This window comes from Schistocerca cancellata, chromosome 8, assembly GCF_023864275.1.
Source record: "Schistocerca cancellata isolate TAMUIC-IGC-003103 chromosome 8, iqSchCanc2.1, whole genome shotgun sequence".
Lineage (NCBI taxonomy): Eukaryota > Metazoa > Arthropoda > Insecta > Orthoptera > Acrididae > Schistocerca > Schistocerca cancellata.
Window position 1 is genome coordinate 185,934,479 of NC_064633.1, and position 18,936 is coordinate 185,953,414.

The 18,936-nt window shown below is 39.5% G+C and overlaps 1 protein-coding gene and 1 pseudogene across 1 annotated transcript in view; one reads left to right on the top strand and one right to left on the bottom strand.

The window, feature by feature from the left end:
* The window catches only part of LOC126095458 (insulin-like growth factor-binding protein complex acid labile subunit), a gene marked incomplete at its 5' end in the record, with an annotated part of 79,461 nt that overhangs the window by 41,631 nt on the left and 18,894 nt on the right, over positions 1–18,936 (top strand). The window contains one exon of the mRNA XM_049910250.1: positions 1,803–2,049. Within this exon, the coding sequence (XP_049766207.1) occupies positions 1,803–2,049 (247 nt within the window). The remainder of the gene's footprint in view (positions 1–1,802; positions 2,050–18,936) is intronic.
* On the bottom strand, positions 3,355–3,472 carry LOC126096081 (5S ribosomal RNA; annotated as a pseudogene).

Here is an 18,936-nt window from a genome sequence, read left to right on the forward strand (position 1 = left end):
TTGCCGTTACGCCCAAATAATGGTCCTCTCTTTTTGATATCACACGTGGGCGGCCCTGCCCTGGTCTTCGGTATACTACACTACTGGCCGTTAAAATTGCTACAGCGCGAAGATGACGTGCTACAGACGCGAAATTTAACCGACTGGAAGAAAATGCTGTGATATGCAAGTGATTAGCATTTCAGAGCATTCACACAAGATTGGCACCGGTGGCGACACCTACAACGTGCTGACATGAGGAAAGTTTCCAACCGATTTCTCATATACAAACAGCAGTTGACCTGCGTTGCCTGGTGAAACGTTGTTGTGATACCTCGTGTAAAGAGGAGAAATGCGTAACTTCACGTTTCCGACTTTGATAAAGGTCGGATTGTAGCCTATAGCGATTGCGGTTTATCGTATCACGACACTGCTGCTCGCGTTGGTCGAGATTGTTAGCAGGATATGGAATCGGTGGGTTCAGGAGGGTAATACGGAACGCCGTGATGGATCCCAACGGCCACGTATCACTAGCAGTCGAGATGACAGGCATCTTATCCGCATGGGTATAATGGATCGTGCAGCAACGTCTCGATCCCTGAGTCAACAGATTGGGACGTTTTGCAAGACAGCAACCATCTGCACGAACAGTTCGACGACGTTTGCAGCAGCATCGACTATCAGCCCGGAGACCATGGCTGCGGTTACTCTTGACGCTACATCACAGACAGGAGCGCCTGTACTCAACGATGAACCTGGGTGCACGAATGGCAGAACGTCATCTTTTCGGATGAATCCAGGTTCTGTTTAAGAATTATGATGGTAGCATCCGTGTTTGGCGACATCGCGGTGAACGCACATTGGAAGCGTGTATTCGTCATCGCTATACTGGCGTATCACCCGGCGTGGTGGTGTGGTGTGCTATTGGTTACACGTCTCGGTCACCTCTTGTTCGCATTGACGCCACTTTGAACAGTGGACGTTACATTTCAGATTTGTTGCGACCCGTGGCTCTACCCTTCATTCGATCCCTGCGAAACCCTACATTTCAGCAGGATAATGCACGACCACATGCTGCAGGTCCTGTACGGGCCTTTCTGGATACAGAAGACGTTCGACTACCTCCTTGGCCAGCACATTTTCCAGATCTCTGACCAATTGAAAACGTCTGGTCAATGGTGGCCGAGCAACTGGCTCGTCACAATACGCCAGTCACTATTGTGGTATCGTGTTGAAGCTGGTTGGACAGCTGTACCTGTATGCGCCATCCAAGCTTTGTTTGACACAATGCTCAGGCGTATCATGTCCGTCATCACGGCCAGAGGGGGTTGTTCTGGGTACTGATTTCTCAGGATCTATGCACCCGAATTGCGTGAAAATGTAATCACATGTCAGTTCTAGTATAATATATTTGTCCAATGAATACCAGTTTATCATCTGCATTTCTTCTTGGTGTAGCAATTTTAATGGCCAGTAGTGTATTTCGGTCTCTATAAATTGTTGCCACAGAAGCAACAGAACGTTTCACATTAAATCTTCGGGCCAAATCAGTTTGCAACCGCCCGCTTCCATTCTTCTTATCGCCCGGCATCATTGACGTGATTGTTCATTAACCGGAATGCCATCTTCCGCACAGAAGACGACTGTACGGACACCGGTTGACACTTTGTATGATTTTATCGTGAATTAGACACAAGACGTTGAAACAGCGGGTATGTTGCTTTAATTTTTGACACCAGTGTATGCTCCTCAGTTCTGGACGTCAAATATTTTCAGTATATCAAACATTTCCTACACCGACTTGTTTGCATGTGTTCTGGCAGGGCGTGGACACGATGGCTGTGCACGGCAACCACTTCCCGTGCGACTGCCACGTGCACACTCTGCTGGAGAGCGCGCTGGCCAACGGCAGCGCCGAGTTCCGCGCGCGCAACTTCTGCATCTCGCCGCTCGAGATGAACGGCAAGCCCATCTCCGAGCTGGACCTGGAGGCTATCGGTCGCTGCCAGGAGCAGGTGACGCGCGGCAACCTGGAGGCGCCGCTGGGAGCCGGCGCCGCGACGCCTTCCAGCCGGCTCACGTTGCTGCTCGCCGCCGCCGTCGCCGCCGCCTCCCGCTTAGGCAGCTGAAGGCCCCGACTCACATCTCGAGCGGCGATCACCCCTTCGCCACACTGCCGCTGTATACTACATCCCAAACCTACCAACACTGCTATACACCGTGGAAAACATCACTTCTTGTTTACCGTTATCTTCCAAATTCTTTCATTCCCAATATTTCATAGACCTTCACGTCAACTCTAGAACATCTAAAGTCTATTAAATTTTTACGTCTCCTTGGAACATTCAACGGACGTTTTTCCGAGAGCTAAAGACCTGATGTTACGATCAAGTATACTCTAGTAGGCTTCGTTGTCATCAATTCTGACGCAACAGAAACAAAAACAAATCGAATGAGGTACAGTGAGTCATTCAGGATTAGTATGCATTGTTGGGTTTGGTGAAGCGACGTTGGTATAAACGATTAAGGCCTAGCAACTAACATTTACCCTGGTTGTAGTAAGATGTTACAGATTTGTGCACTGGTCTGTTATTACCTCTAAATTCTAATCATTGAAGGATATCTGTAAAATGTAACAGGGTGGACTATTTGTAAGGGAAAACTTCTTGACTGACGAAGGAACCTCATAGAATGGACCCCATCGAATAGCTTCGGACTTATATAATTTGAAAATCACTGACCAACATCAGTTTCTTCAAGCAGTAAAACACGCTTTCAAAAAACGCCCATAAGAAATGTCAATTGTGAGGATTTCCAACAGCTCTTAAAAAAAAAGTGGAGTTGTTTAACAGAGCTGTTCGCTTCTTCATGTGTAACTGTCTAGTCTTGTAACCGGCATGTATCTCGTTCAATTCCCGTGATGCGTAATATTTAATTTTTCACTTTTATTTGGATCGTATATTTATTATCAAATTGAAATTTGAGTTAACAAATACTCAATAGCAAGTGATTTAATAACAATAATATTTCATTTTTAATTATAGCATAATGCTATTATTTACTATAAATTAAAATTGAGTACAAAAGATGTAAATGTCTTATTAGTTATGAATACTCGATTTACCATTCAATTTACAATTGAAAATAAAAGTTATAATTTTTATTAGGCCACTAAAGCACTCCGTCGTCAGGCCACGAGTGGCCTTCCAGGACCATCCGACCGCCGTGTCATCCTCGGTGGAGGATTCGGATAGGAGGGGCGAGGGTCAGCAAACCGCTCTCCCGGTCGTAAGATGCTATTCTTGACCGAAGCCACTATTATTCGGTCGAGTAGCTCCTCAATTGGCATCACGAGGCTGAGGGCACCCCGAAACATGGCAACAGCGCATGGCGGCCCGGATGGTCACCCATCCAAGTGCCGACCACGCCCGACAGCGCTTAACTTCGGTGATCTCACGGGAACCGTTGTATCCACAGCGGCAAGGCCGTTGCTTTATTAGGCCACTATGGTTCTATATTCGTTTATTAAAATTTAGACTTGGTAATAAATACAGAATGCAAAAGCAAAGTAAGAAAACGTATAACAAGAGTCGAAATCAGCAACATCACGGTTGCGTGCTTGACGTAATACCCACACAGTTACAAGTGGTTATGACAGTTACGAAGTTTGTTGTCCCTAACACTGCTCACAAAAAAGTAAAAATTTATTTTTCTTGGTGTTTTTGAAAAGTACTTTGTACTGCTACAGCTAACTGATTTGCGGTCAGGTATCTGCAAATCACGTAAGTATGAGGTAAATTTAAAAATGCTAGTTCGTAAGGTCTCCTCGATAGATACAAATCCATATTGGCAGTACTCCAGAGTCAAAGTTGTCCATAATATCATGTGTTCGATTTCTCCCTAAACAATCTGTATACGACAAATATTAATTTGCTATTTTTCTGTCTTAAGTGTACTGTAATTTCACTGAGTGCTACACCTGGTGTGTTCGGTTTTCATCGAAAAACTTCAGAGGTAGCTATGTAACTGATGAATACATTTTGCTGCTGATACATTAAAAACAATTTTGACTCATAAATTTTTCCGCCTCTAATAATCAAAAAGTAGAAACGTTTTATATGTGAAACATTTGCTGACGGAAAATAGTTTGTCAATAGAAGCAAAATGCATTTGTTGCAACGCTCTCCTGCACTTCGGTACACTGAAGACAGAAGAAAGTGATAATAACAACTACGGAATATGGACACCTGAACATATAGTCTGTTTTCACTTTTTGTATGGAAAATAACATTTTTTGTGGTGCAATAACATTCATACGTTGACGTTCCCCGAAGATAACATCATGGTTCGCATGCAAAACTACCTTCTCTAAAATCCCTAAACGAAAATTTCTGCTCACCTCAGGATAACGAATATGTGAAAATAAATACTTGAAGTATTCATAATTTCAATATAAACTCAAAGGAAGGGTGACATAATAGCTTACATTTACGTACAGTTGACGGCAGTTTATGTCGAAAGGCTTCATACTTTTTACAGTGTTTCAGGTAGGAAGTAAAGTTAAGGTTGCTAAATGTTTGCAACCCATGTATTAATTCTCCAGCTCCCAAACTTCGAGGCTAAAATCTTCCTCAAAGGAACTTTCGGGGAACAGCATGATGTGTCGGACCACAATAGTCACTGCAGTTTCTGTTACCGTAATGGAATTGTTTGAATTGTAGAACTGTGCTGGAGCCATTTCTTGTGTGTTGCTGGCGACGGAATATCTGTTTATCTTATGTGTGTGAAGACTGAGAAACCCCTAAACTACTGTGCCAAAAATCTCACGCGCTTTTTTATTTGGTGTCTGCAGCAAACTGGAAGGTACGAAATAATCTGAAAAATAAACAATATGTGTTATTTTTCCCATGACGAAATGTATTTGGCTGAAATATGAACGGTACCTTAGATCAAACTCATAAGCTCTGTTTGAATTTGTTTATCGGAATTGTTCAGGTCTAAAGAGAGAAAGTGTAGTTTTCATACTGTTACAACCACTGCAGTCAGCATGTTCAGCATGAGAGCTTAGCAAACATACACGAAGAATACTCAGAATGAATGTGTCTGATTCATTTTACAAACATTTTTAATTGCGAATAAGATGATGATGTGTACTGTTTTCCTTTATCTTTAATGCACTTTGTGACACCTATTCGTTGCAATTACGCATGTAATTTTCAAGGCATGGAAAATAATATGGGCTTGATATTCATAGCAGGTAAAAGAATAACAATACACTTCCTATATGTGTTTAATTAAGAATAGTATGTGAATATTAACAGACAGTTTTGTGTTAGTGATGTTCAGCCTCAAAAAACTAAAGTGCTTTCCTTTCAGCTGCAGTACTTTACATTAAGGAAGCGTTGTTTTAAGGAAATAAGGTTTTATCATCAGATGTTGTTCCACGAGTAATTGCTTCAGTTTTTCAGAACTCTTCTAAAGTCTCTTCCTTACATGAAACAATACATACTACCTTTACTTATTGCTTTGCGCAGCATCTGAGGGAATCTGGAAATGTGTCGTGAGCCTGTCTGTGGCTAAAAACTGATGCTTTTGTATTCCGTCTCTGTGACACAATGAACCAATTAAACGACAAGTGTTAGTGAGTGAATCCCAAGTAAAAAAATGAAACATAAGATAAGACTAACAATATGAAGTCATTTAATAAATGAACATCACTCTCGTTTGATTTTTGGTAGAAAATGAATTTCATATCCCAATGCTGATACGTTTAATGTATAAGTGATGAAAAGTATACTAAATGTTAATAATGAATGTTGCTGAATGTTACTATATACTACCCACGTCCAAGACGTTAGTAGCTCTTCTATAGGTCAAGAAACTACGCTTTAAGTGGGCGGTCGACATATTCGCAGAACCTGTAATAACTCTTTCAAAAGTGTGGTAAGTGCATCGCCAAATGGCCTAAATATATTGAAGATGATATTTCCTACGCAGTTGCGTATAACCACTGGTTTAATTAGCAAGCAAATAGTCTAAAAATAATATCGGGCATTCACCGCAAAGTTGTATATTCATACTGCACGTCTTGATGTAATTCAATATGTTTGTCAATGTTCAGTGTGAAACGGTGGACAGCGAAACGTTTCGAGGACTCTGTAGTGAATGGAAATGAACGACTTACTTGTAATCAACGAAATGAATTTTTAACTTCTCCTTGCGAGTAATCAGGCCAATATTTTGAAGACACTTTGCTAATGCATAGACTTTGTCTTTCTACTTAATGTGAGCTCGCAGAGAGGAATATGGGTAGTATTCGATACGCCAGCCAGCTGTCCCCTCAGATGCCACATTCTTTTTTCCACGTACCCCACTCTCTCCCGCTCTCTCTCTCTCTCTCTCTCTCTCTCTCTCTCTCTCTTTGTCTTTCTCTCATTCTCTCTCTGCCTCTTTGTGTCTGTCTCTCGTTCTATGTGTTTCCTCGTCGAGTACGGAAGACAGAGGAAATAAATGCATACGACGTCACCATGTTCAGCTGAAGTAGTTACTCATATCCCTAAGTTCCGTCATAGACGAGTGACAGTTTTGCGAATCTGTTCTGTGGTCACTGTACAGGAAACTTTAGCCATATCGCCTAGACACTTTTACTATAATTCCTTAAGTATACACAAAACGTTTACTGAAAATGTGACACCTGTTTCCTCTGTTACGCAACTGAGTCACGTCATAATTTTTTCGTAAGTTGTAATTAATCATCATTAGACATTAATACCTCTTCTGTGTCCTGTGATTCAGGTTTGCTTAGCAATGTCGAGGACGTAGTGTTTTAGTTTTTAGGCTTGTATCATACATTGTACGACTACTAGGTAGTGTGGTTAAACTAGAAAGCGATAATAAGAGAATGTCGCCTTTACAGCCACATGAAAACGTGTGTCCCATACTATAAAAAGTAGTCTACTTGTCAGTTTCATAGAAAAATACAATTAGTCTGTGACGTTCAGAGTCTGAGACAATATGTAATCTTACCTGAACCGTTAGGCCTCGGAGACTGTTACATGCTGCTTGTCATGATCAGAGTATTATTACCGTATCCCTGTTAAGAGGGCTATTAGAATAAACAGGTTTTGCCCTATGAATCGCGCTGGGTATTATTCTGAACGCACAGCCACAGTTATCAGTTACCGATAACATATTTCTGCGTCCATGAACAAAATGTTTTTCTCGTCTCAGTCATTTTTGTCACATTCAGGACGCTTCCCTATGCTTACGCCGTCGTCTTTAGACGGAAACTGAGTCGGTGAGTTCGCGTGGTTTATTTAGCACTGCTGAGCAAACAGACCAAAACGTCATGTATTGCATTGTATCAGAAACCCGGAATTTAAAATTCGATGATCCAATTTTAAACATAAAAGTGTTTATGTGGCTAACAATCCGCTAAACGTAAACATCTACTTCATCTGTACAAAACATAAAGTTGTTGCTGGACTTCCGTATTAGAAATCGAGGTATTCGTAACTGCAGATGAAGTGACACAATAATTTTCGAAACTTGTAAACTGTTGTAAGTCAATCAAGTACGGTAAAGACGTCTGTGAATAACAAAGATTCTCACAGGAATGCCCGTAATGTTGCTTCACAGTGAATTTACGAGAGTAATGATGCTACATATTTAAACAAGAAATGCCAATCTACAAAATGTGCAATTACTATTTTTTTGTAAATGGAGAAAAATTTGTATGGCAGTTTCCGATGTCTATCCCAAACGAATGGATAGCCCTGATTCCAGGCATGGAATAAAATGTAGATCCTTCTATATAATTTTCGTTGGATAAACCATCGCTTTTAAGGACCCTGACAAAACAAAAATTCCTGATAAAAATCGGGGAGTCAAAATAAGCGTCTGACTGCATAATGTAAATATTAAGCAGCTGCACAGAGCCTCTCGTCAGACAGACGAATTAAAAGTTGAAATTCCAAAGAATAAACAGTTGCCGTAGTTTGTAAGCGCAAATGATGATTTTTTTGGTCACAAGTTTTATATACTTTAAACAAAATGTAGCAGTTGCAGGCACACTTTTCTCATCAAATATTCCATACTTCATAAAATGCGGAGCGGTAGGAAGGTAAACAGTTACTAATTTGAAACTTTCTGGCAGATTAAAACTGTGTGCCCGACCGAGACTCGAACTCGGGACCTTTGCCTTTCGCGGGCAAGTGCTCTACCAACTGAGCTACCGAAGCACAACTCACGCCCGGTACTCACAGCTTTACTTCTACCAGTACCTCGTCTCCTACCTTCCAAACTTTACAGAAGCTCTCCTGCTCGCTTCGGTAGCTCAGTTGGTAGAGCACTTGCCCGCGAAAGGCAAAGGTCCCGAGTTCGAGTCTCGGTCGGGCACACAGTTTTAATCTGCCAGGAAGTTTCATATCAGCGCACACTCCGCTGCAGAGTGAAAATCTCATTCTAGTTACTAATTTCTTTATGCAATATGCAAACTCTACGTCCAGTTGTTTTTACTAACATTGTGAGTCTAAAAGAGGACAATCGATAGTTCGAGCCCGACGTAAATAACATTCGTCAGTTTAGTGCGAATATAAAGAAACAACTGAACTTCTTACGAAACCATCTTGAAGTTCTTTCTTCACAAAACTTCTGTTGGTTGTGGAAGTTATCTCTTCGTATTCTGAGTTAGACCCAGTTCGTCTCGGCCTCCATCGCATCTACATCGGATTTCCGGGTACTCCGTCCCCCCGTATGCGAAACTGTGCGACGGCTCCCATGTTCTTTGCGTACCATCAGTATGAAACGTGTTCTTCATAGTATGCACCACAGCCAAATGTTTATTAAATGAATGCGGAATTATTCCACTTGTGCTATAATTTAAGCCATTAATGAATGTTTACCTGTATAAAAGATCACACTGCATTACCACCATTAAACATGAACACAATGTTGTGTAAGTAAAAAAATAGAAATATGGTTACACAGAAAAATGTGCCATACGTAGCAAATGGTAGCGAAGGCACTTTATGTGTAAATTATGTAAACAAGTCTACCTGTCAGAGTGGAAACTAAAAAAGGAATTTCTAAATTGATTTCTGTTAGTCGTAAGTATAATGTGAGTAAAGTTATCGAAATACCATATGTTTTCTAGATCAGTTTGTGTATTTGTATGTATGAAAGATTGGATTTTTCTATTAGTTAATTGTTTTAAATTTTCGAATATCCCAATTAAGTAAGCCACTTTTTTGTAATTTTTATTAGTTTTTATTTCTTTAAGGTATGTGTATAAATTTACGTGAATACACCCCGAAATTTTTTGTCCGACCAGAATTTTATTCTTGTTTCATCGTTATATCGTATCGCATTTTCCTGCATTACACGCACCAACTATCTGTCAGAACAATAAAATTTCCTAACCAAAACGAAAAGAAATACAGCAAGTGAATACCCTACGATTTTCACACTTATCGCTCGCTCTTTTGGGCAGCTAGCTCTCCTTCCGTTAATTTACATTTAGATCACTGTGTTCACATTTCCTGGAGGTGATGTAGCACGGTTTTGTACGGAGATGTACACTCGATAATGGCCTAAAAAGCCGAAAGTAGTTCTGAATCGAAGTCGAAGACTAAACTCACAAAGAGTTAGCGGAAAATTCAACATTCAGTTAAAATGAAACATTTTATTTATTATTCCCCTTTTGTTTCTCTTTTTCTATCATTCATTTTCGATACACACTCTTTTGATTTAAATTAATATTTTACGGGGAATAGCACCTGCTGATAGTGCTGGACAGCTGCAGTGAATGCTGTCGTCTAACTAGCGTCAGGGCATTGAGAGAATGCGAGGAATGAAATCCAAGAGCGTAGTCCCACTTTCCCAATCCTCCCTGCCTACTACCCACATCCCAAATGTGGAGCTGGCCTGGACTGGGGCAACTGAGTGGCGCACCCACGGCCGCGGTTCCCACTCTTTGAGTTCTGCAAGGTTCTGCGTAGTGTCGAGCGCCCACGTTTCTGTCCCAGCGGCAGCCAGCTGCAGCTTACACAGCACCTTGCGACAGCCCCTGCTTCCCTGGCGGCTGTTAAGCCGTTCCACCAAGTAAAAAAGTGTCCAGAAGCTTCATGTCGGAAAGAGTGCATTTTCCGCGGGAGAGGTTTCTGCTGTTTCTGTAACTACTGAGCGACGGATTTTACCACTCGTGAACTGGAGGTACGTTTCGGGCGCACTGTACCTTGTGCACACCAGGGGTTACCTCGCGTGGTAAGGCGGAACCGTATTCCTTAAATGTAGGAAGCAACTGACAAGAAAAGGTACTGGTTACAAACATATAAATCTGTCAAAATAGTTTCATTGCTATAGTGTCACTGCTGTTGTTCTTTAAACAATCTGACAGGCGATGGTATCCTGGTAAATCCGGAAAACAGAAAACACAGGTGCTTGAAACATTCTGTTGGGATATGATGTGACACAGACAACTATATAGTACGGAGCTTGACTCCGGTTTTTTTCGTACGCAACAGCAGAGGACCGCTGATTCACAATGCGTGTAATATGCGTAAGACTTATTTCATGAAATTATACGTTAACTTCTAGCGTATCAGAAGGGACGTAGGAAAACCAATTTCTGCTCTACGTACATCCCCATGTTTAAGGGAACAGCCTTTGTGCAAACACGTAAACAATCTAAAAGCTTGATACCTCGAAGGAACTAGGCGTAAGAGCGGTGTTTGCAACTCGATTCCAGACACCGGGTCATTCAGTTTCAGCACATTTCTCGGATATGTATGATAAACGTTTCACGCTAATATTCACAAGCGCTATGCAGGGATTAACGGCATAAGTGCAGGACGGTGTACTGAACAACATTACATTAGTATTTACTTCGTTTGTACACTGTAATTGTAGCTATTACGAGTAGTACGTTTTTAGATTGGTTAGTACCTACAAGTACATATGGCAAGAGAAAGCCGTTAATGATTATTTTCCCATGGACAGCAAATCAGGTTTTGAAGTGTAGACACGTGGACGAAGGAAGGTTAGTCTATATATCACAAGCGTAATCCATTTGTTGGGCAGTTTTGGCCATGCAGAAAATATCAGGTCGTAAATTTTGCGACGTGTTTGTGGGAAGACTCTTCCGCGGAGAGAAAAAACAACCAGCGCACTCACGTGTGCGTGTATATTAAGGTATCACATACAAAAATATTTGAACTTACACCACTTACACCATGCATAATTGTTCGTTTTTTCAAGAGCTTTCGAATGTTGTTTAAAAATGAGCACTGCGAAATAATAAAAGCATATTTGATTCAATATCTCGAATTCCAGAACATTTAGGAACATTTGCAGCAAAGTTACTTGATCCTCTGGATACAATTATTTGTGAGAAACCACATAAAGATATCTTCGAACCGTTTACGAAATGAAAAGGGTGTTACATCTCATGTTACCTACCATACATTATTGTAACGTTCAGGTATCTTAATAGCCCTTGAAACATTGTTTCATCCTGTCGCAGTCAGCAAGAGGCAAAATTATTACAATTGTATTTGCAATCAATCTAGTCTTCCTAGAATTCTTTAGAGGGCACAGACGTCAATGCACCCAACCTGAAGAAACATAAAGTTGAGCATCAGTCAGTTATCCGAAAAACAACTAGGGATGCAGGGGCTGGGGGAAGGGGTGTGTTTGGATAACTGACCTCTCACATAACCAATAATTTATGAAAAAAATATTGTATCTGTGATCATAGGAATATGAAACAAGGAGGCACAGAAATAAATGCAGAATTAAAAGTATATACTTTCTATCACACATCTTACGAAGCAGAGAACGGCCTACACATCTTAATTTGAAGAGTTTGAAATGTTTATTGAAGTAAGCCATAAGTAACAAAATAAAATATAAGAGACTTAAATATGAATGATTTCTACGTTGTTTCTGCCCATTACTTGAAATTTCTCCAGAATCGTTCTCACCATTGGGTTGGTATCAAGAAGAACACAAATTCTGGATACTATATTTAAATGTGAAATTCATAAGATGCTTATTTTTATTTCAGTTCGCTAATAAGGTCTACCAGTAGAGCAGAAATTGGTGAAATCTACCTTCTAAGTAGAGGTAATAGTTGTGTTTATCACAGTACAGACATGGTCCGGATTAAGGCATAAAAACGTTACTGAAGAAATGGGAAGGCGACCGCTGTAAAATAACATTCCATATAGAAATGAGATGTGACTAAACGTGATTAGACCGCCAAGTAATGGTATATTCTGTTAAGAAATGGTACTAATTTCCAGAAGACATAAATTGTCACTGGACAATTTCATTTGCATAATTGCTGCTTTCGTTCAGCCAGTGAACTGTTTGGTGACTGTAGAGAGGGACAAATCTTCAGAATTTCACGTGCATGCCCAGCAGTTTTATTTCTAAGAGCGTTATAATTACTCTCTGTAAGGGCGAATCTGTCGCTCAGACAGCAGTAGTAACCAGGTGATGTTCTACAGGGGCCGTCGCAAGTTGCTATGTCTGGACTACGAACTGTCTTTGTGTGCTATACTCACATGGTGGTACTTGTCGTTATATGTATACATGTTGATATTGATCGAAATAAATCTACTAATCAAACTGTGTAAGATAATTAATTCTTTTTCTGACTGTTCCTCACAAAAGAATAATAAATTCAACCCCACCCAATTTTCTTAGTATAGTTTAGATGGTTATGACAATTCTTGTACAACGTATTGATAACAGTAGTATTAGTAGTATGGGATTAGTGTGTAGAATTCCTTCCGCTAGTGCTAAGCTCAAATCGATGACAACTCCATCAAGAATCGGAAGGGAAATTGTACAAATGATGAAGGAACACTGACATTTAGAATCACGAATGACATTTTATTTGTTTCTTTATCACCTAGTACCCACACAGATTCACACCGAGGCACAATAAAGGGGGTTCCGAAACTTTTTATGCGGATTGTCGATATGTGAATTTCATTACACAGTCCAATCAGTGACACAGGCTCAACAGCTTACGTCAGCTCCACTAGCTAAATGTTCCCTAACACTACAAGTTGACTTCAGAAACCATATTACATTCCTTATCGAAATACATTTGTTTTGATGTTCTTGTTGTAATTCTTTTAAATGAAAAGTTTTGGAACACCTTTTATTTAGCTTAGTCACCTGCATCAGTCGACAGTGCTTCATTTTCAATGTACAACTTGTAGATAACTCTTACCAACACACATGCCAGAGATACAATTTCCCTTGCAGAAGGGTCATTGACAGTCCTCGGGACATGCGAGCGACTCACAGTTCACGTCCTTGTTATGAAAGATGTTCCTAACATTCGGCTTTCATTACTTACGGAATATTGTTAAATTACTGTTTAGAAAACATTCTGCTAATTATTTAGCGGGAGATGTTTCACAAATGACTTAAATCACCAGACATATGCAGGATGTACTTTCTCAGAGTACTCAAGCGAATGTTCTCTGGTGTTTGCAGTTTTGTTACTTCAAAGTGTAGATGGAGTCAGTGCTGACACGTCATTTGTGCGACGCTCAGTGTCTACGGAGAGCGTCGGTTGGTTTTCCATAACAAAGGAAACGATATTTAAAGCGGAATTTATAGTTGTCTTCTCGATAGAGCGATCCAAAGTTAGTCTAGTGCAGTATTCGCTTCATCGATATGTATTAACAGCAATAATAAAACACCAAGAACAACAAGTACTCCAGCAACGAATGAGCTCCGTGGCTGCGTGGTGCTAGCAGTCAGCGCAGGCCACGGTGGTGCTTTTATTAGTGGAGTGTCGGTTGTTCATCGTGTTTAGTATTCCTGTTAATACACACCGCCAATAAGGAATACCGCAATATCGTAATTTGGGACCTCTCCATGGAATGGCCAAAAAATATTCTGCGTTAAAAATCATATTGTTTGTAACGGAAAACAAACCAACGCTTTCCATCGACACTGAAAGGTGTGATGACAACATCTGTTTGGCTTGGCTCCAACTATACATTGAAAAAAAAAACTGCTGAAACAACATAGAAATACCTATTGTAAAAGATGTAATAGATAGGAGTATAACACCTGTTATTATTTCTCAAAGTAGCACAAAGATTCATCATTAAAACAATATGCAGAACATGAAATGAATGTGAAACAGTCCTGCCTGTAGATTAAACATTAACATAGTTAAAAAGTAAAGAGGGAAACTGTTATTGAAATATACTGAGGACTGATACACGTTCATTTTTTTTTTCGAGTGAAACGTAATCATAATTGTGCGTAAGAATAAAAATTATTTGTCCAAACAAAATTTAAGCACAAAAATTAAGAAGGTATCAAGTGGGAATGCGACATTGTGATGATATCCTTTACTATTCAAGGTCTTGCGATTTACTTTTTAAGAAATGAGTTTTCCCGAAACCTAAACGCAGAGTGAGAAAAATTTATTAACTTCATTCATCAAACATCCATTTGACTTAGCGGCACAGGCTCTAACGCACAAGCAAATGGGACTTAGGTGTGAGGTGACTTCAGTTCTTATTGCGGAGTTTGCAAGCGACAGTTGGGAGGGCTGGGGGAATCTTCCTGTGAGCAATGAATAACTTGTTGATGGTGCGGACTAATGGCAAGATGCATCGCTCTATTTACTATATGGCTCATGACACACTTTTTATTGATCCCATATCACCACATGCGACTGCGGTGGGCGCCCTTCCACTTCACACCCCAGTGGCAATGAAGTCAAACTTTGTGAAGTCTGTACCTCATCCTATGTGGGAAACTGATTTCAATATCAGTCAGGTGTTAATATCTCTCTGCAGGGCTACTGACGTGTCGCACTGGTCCTCCATATTGTCCAAAGCTCTCCACCGATCGAATTACATGATTTTTCCGTCTTGTCAAGTTGGAGAGCTTTCCAGAAATTACCAGTCTGTTAATCTGTTAGTGTGATGTCCCATATTGCTTCGTAGTAATAGAGTAAAAATATTTATGATGAGAGTATGGAAGAAAACACCTGTGGCCAGTCATCAATACTTCACCTACCATATGAAATAACTCTACATATTCATACCAGTCAGGACAAAAGGAACTGCACAGAGCACATAGCAAATTAGATTACCAAGACAAAAAATACACAAAAAATCTGGATACACATTCCGAATAAAACTATCATATGCAAGAACACTCTACTCGTTTTCATCAGTCACACATAAAAAGTGTACACTACCTCATGTTATATTTCTCACATTATGTGCATAGAGTAGATAAAAATAGAACAGATAAAAATCTCATGACTGCTTGCAAACAAAAAAATCTAAACGCATCAAAATTATCCCAAAAAGAACATGTGGAATATCCTTGGCTACACCAATAAAGACTGCTAAATAATAAATAGGTCAAAAATAGAATTTTTCGTAGTGGGACTGTAACATTAGAAAATGTGATGCTCCCAAAGTTTCTCACACTGAGATCTGCTCTCGACTCAGTTAAAACCTGTGAAGTTGGTATCTTATTCTTCTCCATTTGGGCTCTATGTATCTTACATGTAGTGTCACATGAATTGAAACATGAGACAGTACGTGCCGAAACTTCCCTCTTAAACTCACCAGCTCCCAGACACATTAAAATCCCATTGCATTGGTGCCACCACATAAAATCAGGCGATTCCTCACCCACATCTAGAAACAGAAACGAACACATTTTGAAACATTAGCACTTGAAAGTATTCGCAAAGTTACACTCTTTTCTACAAAAATTGTCACAGCAGTAGTGACCTGACCTCTCCTAACTAAAAGTTTAATCATTACTTCCTCGTTTGTTATTGACTGATTTTCAGTAATGTCCTGACAGGTTCCACACCTTGTATGTTCTGTTACTCTTCCATTATTTCAACAGTTAAATCATGCTGCACATTCACTGTAAATAATTCTGTCTCATATCCTTTCTCAAGCTGTTATCAAATACTGTATGGTCAGCAGCGGTGGAGAGCGTTGGACAACATGTAGGACCAGTGCGACACACCAGTAGTCCTGCACAGAGATATTCACGCCTGACCGATATTGAAATCAGTTTCCCACATAGGACGAGATACAAACATCACAAATTTCGACTTCATTGACCCTGGGGTGTGTAGTGAAAGGGTACCCACTGCAGTCGCATGTGGTGATAGGGGATAAAGAAAAAGTGCGTCATGGGCCGTATAGTAAATACAGCGATGCATGTTGCCATTAGTCCTTACCATCAACAAGTTATTCATCGTTCACAGCCAGAAGCACGTTCTGAAAAGCTGTAACCTGCTACTTCAGTCTACTCCGTTAATTAATAAGCCTTATTTTTTGAATGGTTTTGTGCTCCCCTTATCAATTCCTTAACATTAGTGTCCATCTATTCACACTTTTCTCCTAACACATTGTAATAAGCCTTCTTCTGCCTATTAAAAGATTCCACTTTGTTTCTTTCTCTTTTAAAACTAGTGTCAAATTGGAAATTCCGTTCTTCAGGGAGTTGTATCTATTTGTTCCCATAATTCATTAGTATTAGCCTCCATTTGCTTTATTCAGCCATCAGTGTTAGTCTTAATTTTGTCAGCATTAGCTCTTAATTGTTCACTACACTTTCATAAACAGCCTCTTTCCCCATCAATGCGTTCAATATAATCTCAACTCACTTTTAGTAGCGACACACCCATAAGCGTAAAGTGGCTATCATCCAGGTACTCGAACACTCTACATTTCCACACAAGAGAGTTGCAATAACTACAGGCGATTTTCACTACACGTTCACACAAAATAATTGAATAATAAATCATCAAATCACTTGTATTAAGCACAAGCAATAAATGGTCAGTATTTACAGACAAATGAACACAAAAAGTCAAGTGATACCCAGGAGTATCTTATACTTCATCGGGCTACAACATTTTCAGATTTTCTTTTCCAAGGATACATAAATCAAGCAAAATTACTAGCATGTATATGTTTGAGAATTAATACACACACCATCGTAATGATTCTCACACGAGATCATCAAGGGTGCGGACGGAGGTGCTTGATCACTTCCTGTATGCTGTGAAGACCTGCAGTTTCTTTCCAATGGAAATCGTGTTTATGGAACTGACATTCAAAACTTGGCCCACAGTTCACATAATTCAGCTGTCACAATGCCACCTGTTACAGCAAAACACATGAACTCTGAAAGTGAACTTTATTAAAACAGCCAGTTGCTAACTGACAGACTGCGTACCTACATGAACAGTCTATAGTACACACATAGTTCCAGTTAACTGTGTATGAAATTGTCAAATACAAATCATAGACAAGGATAAGCATCACATTCACAGCCATTTCACGTAATCTCAAGTGAAGAAAAGGTAAGTTGCAAGCAGACTTACATATTCAGTTCCATAAACAACTTAAATCGTAAAACTCCACATCAAGAGCACAAAATAACTGCCGAATGCAAAATAAAAATTTGTATTCATTCCACAATGGTGTAAAATATTATACAGCATCAACAGAATCTCGAAAACGAGTAACATGCCTCAAAAAATCAAAATTCTCTACGTGCATATTATTACAGCATCACTACAAAATCCTGATAAATTCACCTAGTTTCTCAACTTTCCTAGCAATACATCTTCACAAAGTTATGGAAACGTCTGATGTTAACGATGCAGAAAACTCAGTTTTCACCATATTATTGAACACATAACCCACCGTCAACTAGAGAATATATTACATCTATCACACATAAGATCACGCACAAAAGACAGAAAACGAAAACTGTGTATCAAAGAACTATATACGGTCTTGCACTATCTTGTACAAGTGTAACACTCCCCCTAATCAATTTCCATTAGTTGTATAGGGAAACAACATGTATATCAAGGTAAGTGCAGTAAGGTAAGTATGTTGTACCTTATTCAAAGCATTAACAAAATAATGAAGCATGATTGACATGGTCACTTGAAATTCAAGACACAACAAAACAATTCAACCACTTAAGCTCCAATTAATGAAAGAAATACGAAATATGAAAAAAATATGTTAATGCTCTCAATTGCGACGCTACACATCACAGTATTTGCACACAAGCAATGCAGTATCCCCCCAAGTGAAATTCAGAGCTAACATTCACAATTTATTGAGTAATTTCAGCCTGAATGCAGCATGCCAAAGACATAGCTTTCACGTTGTCACCATTACACACAAAATAATATAGTTAAAAGCAAGATTAATGGATGCAGAGAACCTTCCCAGTTAACTAGCAGCACCAAAACACCACAAAGCACCAGTTAACGGTATCACCCCTATTCAAATTCATTCTCCTTACATCTTTCTTAGTTATCGTTATCTGAAAGAAACAATGTTTTACACTGGCATATAACTGTATGTTAAAACAGAAAATCGTAGAATCACCAAACAATAGAATATGCTCTATAGTTTGCATAAGAAAATTGTAGCTATTAAAGATACATATTATATTCTTATAAAATAATTACTTCTGCTGAATCTCATCAAAATATTCAGCACAACTGTACAGAAGTCTTCTCACAAGTTAACTGAAATTCGTATAGAAACAAAATGAACTAAGTACAACTTCAACAGATAATCACGCTTTCCATTAAAACTATCTGCAACGCGCCTTATCAACTCAAGCTCCCAGTGCTGCATTTATAGCAATTTGAAACCCTCATATCATGAAATTTTCACCGAGTTTATCTATATGAATAGTTGCAGCATAAATGATCTTACCGACAACACACTTCTTTCAGCTGATTTCCAAGAGAAGATTTGAAATATATTAATGTAAAAGTGAAATTGCAATTAAGCTGAATTTTATTCCTTTCAGGAGATTCACAGAAAAGAAATCTTGGAACTGATGCCAGATGAGTGGTTAATGCTACTTATTAGACTTTAAATGGAGTGCATATGAGCTATG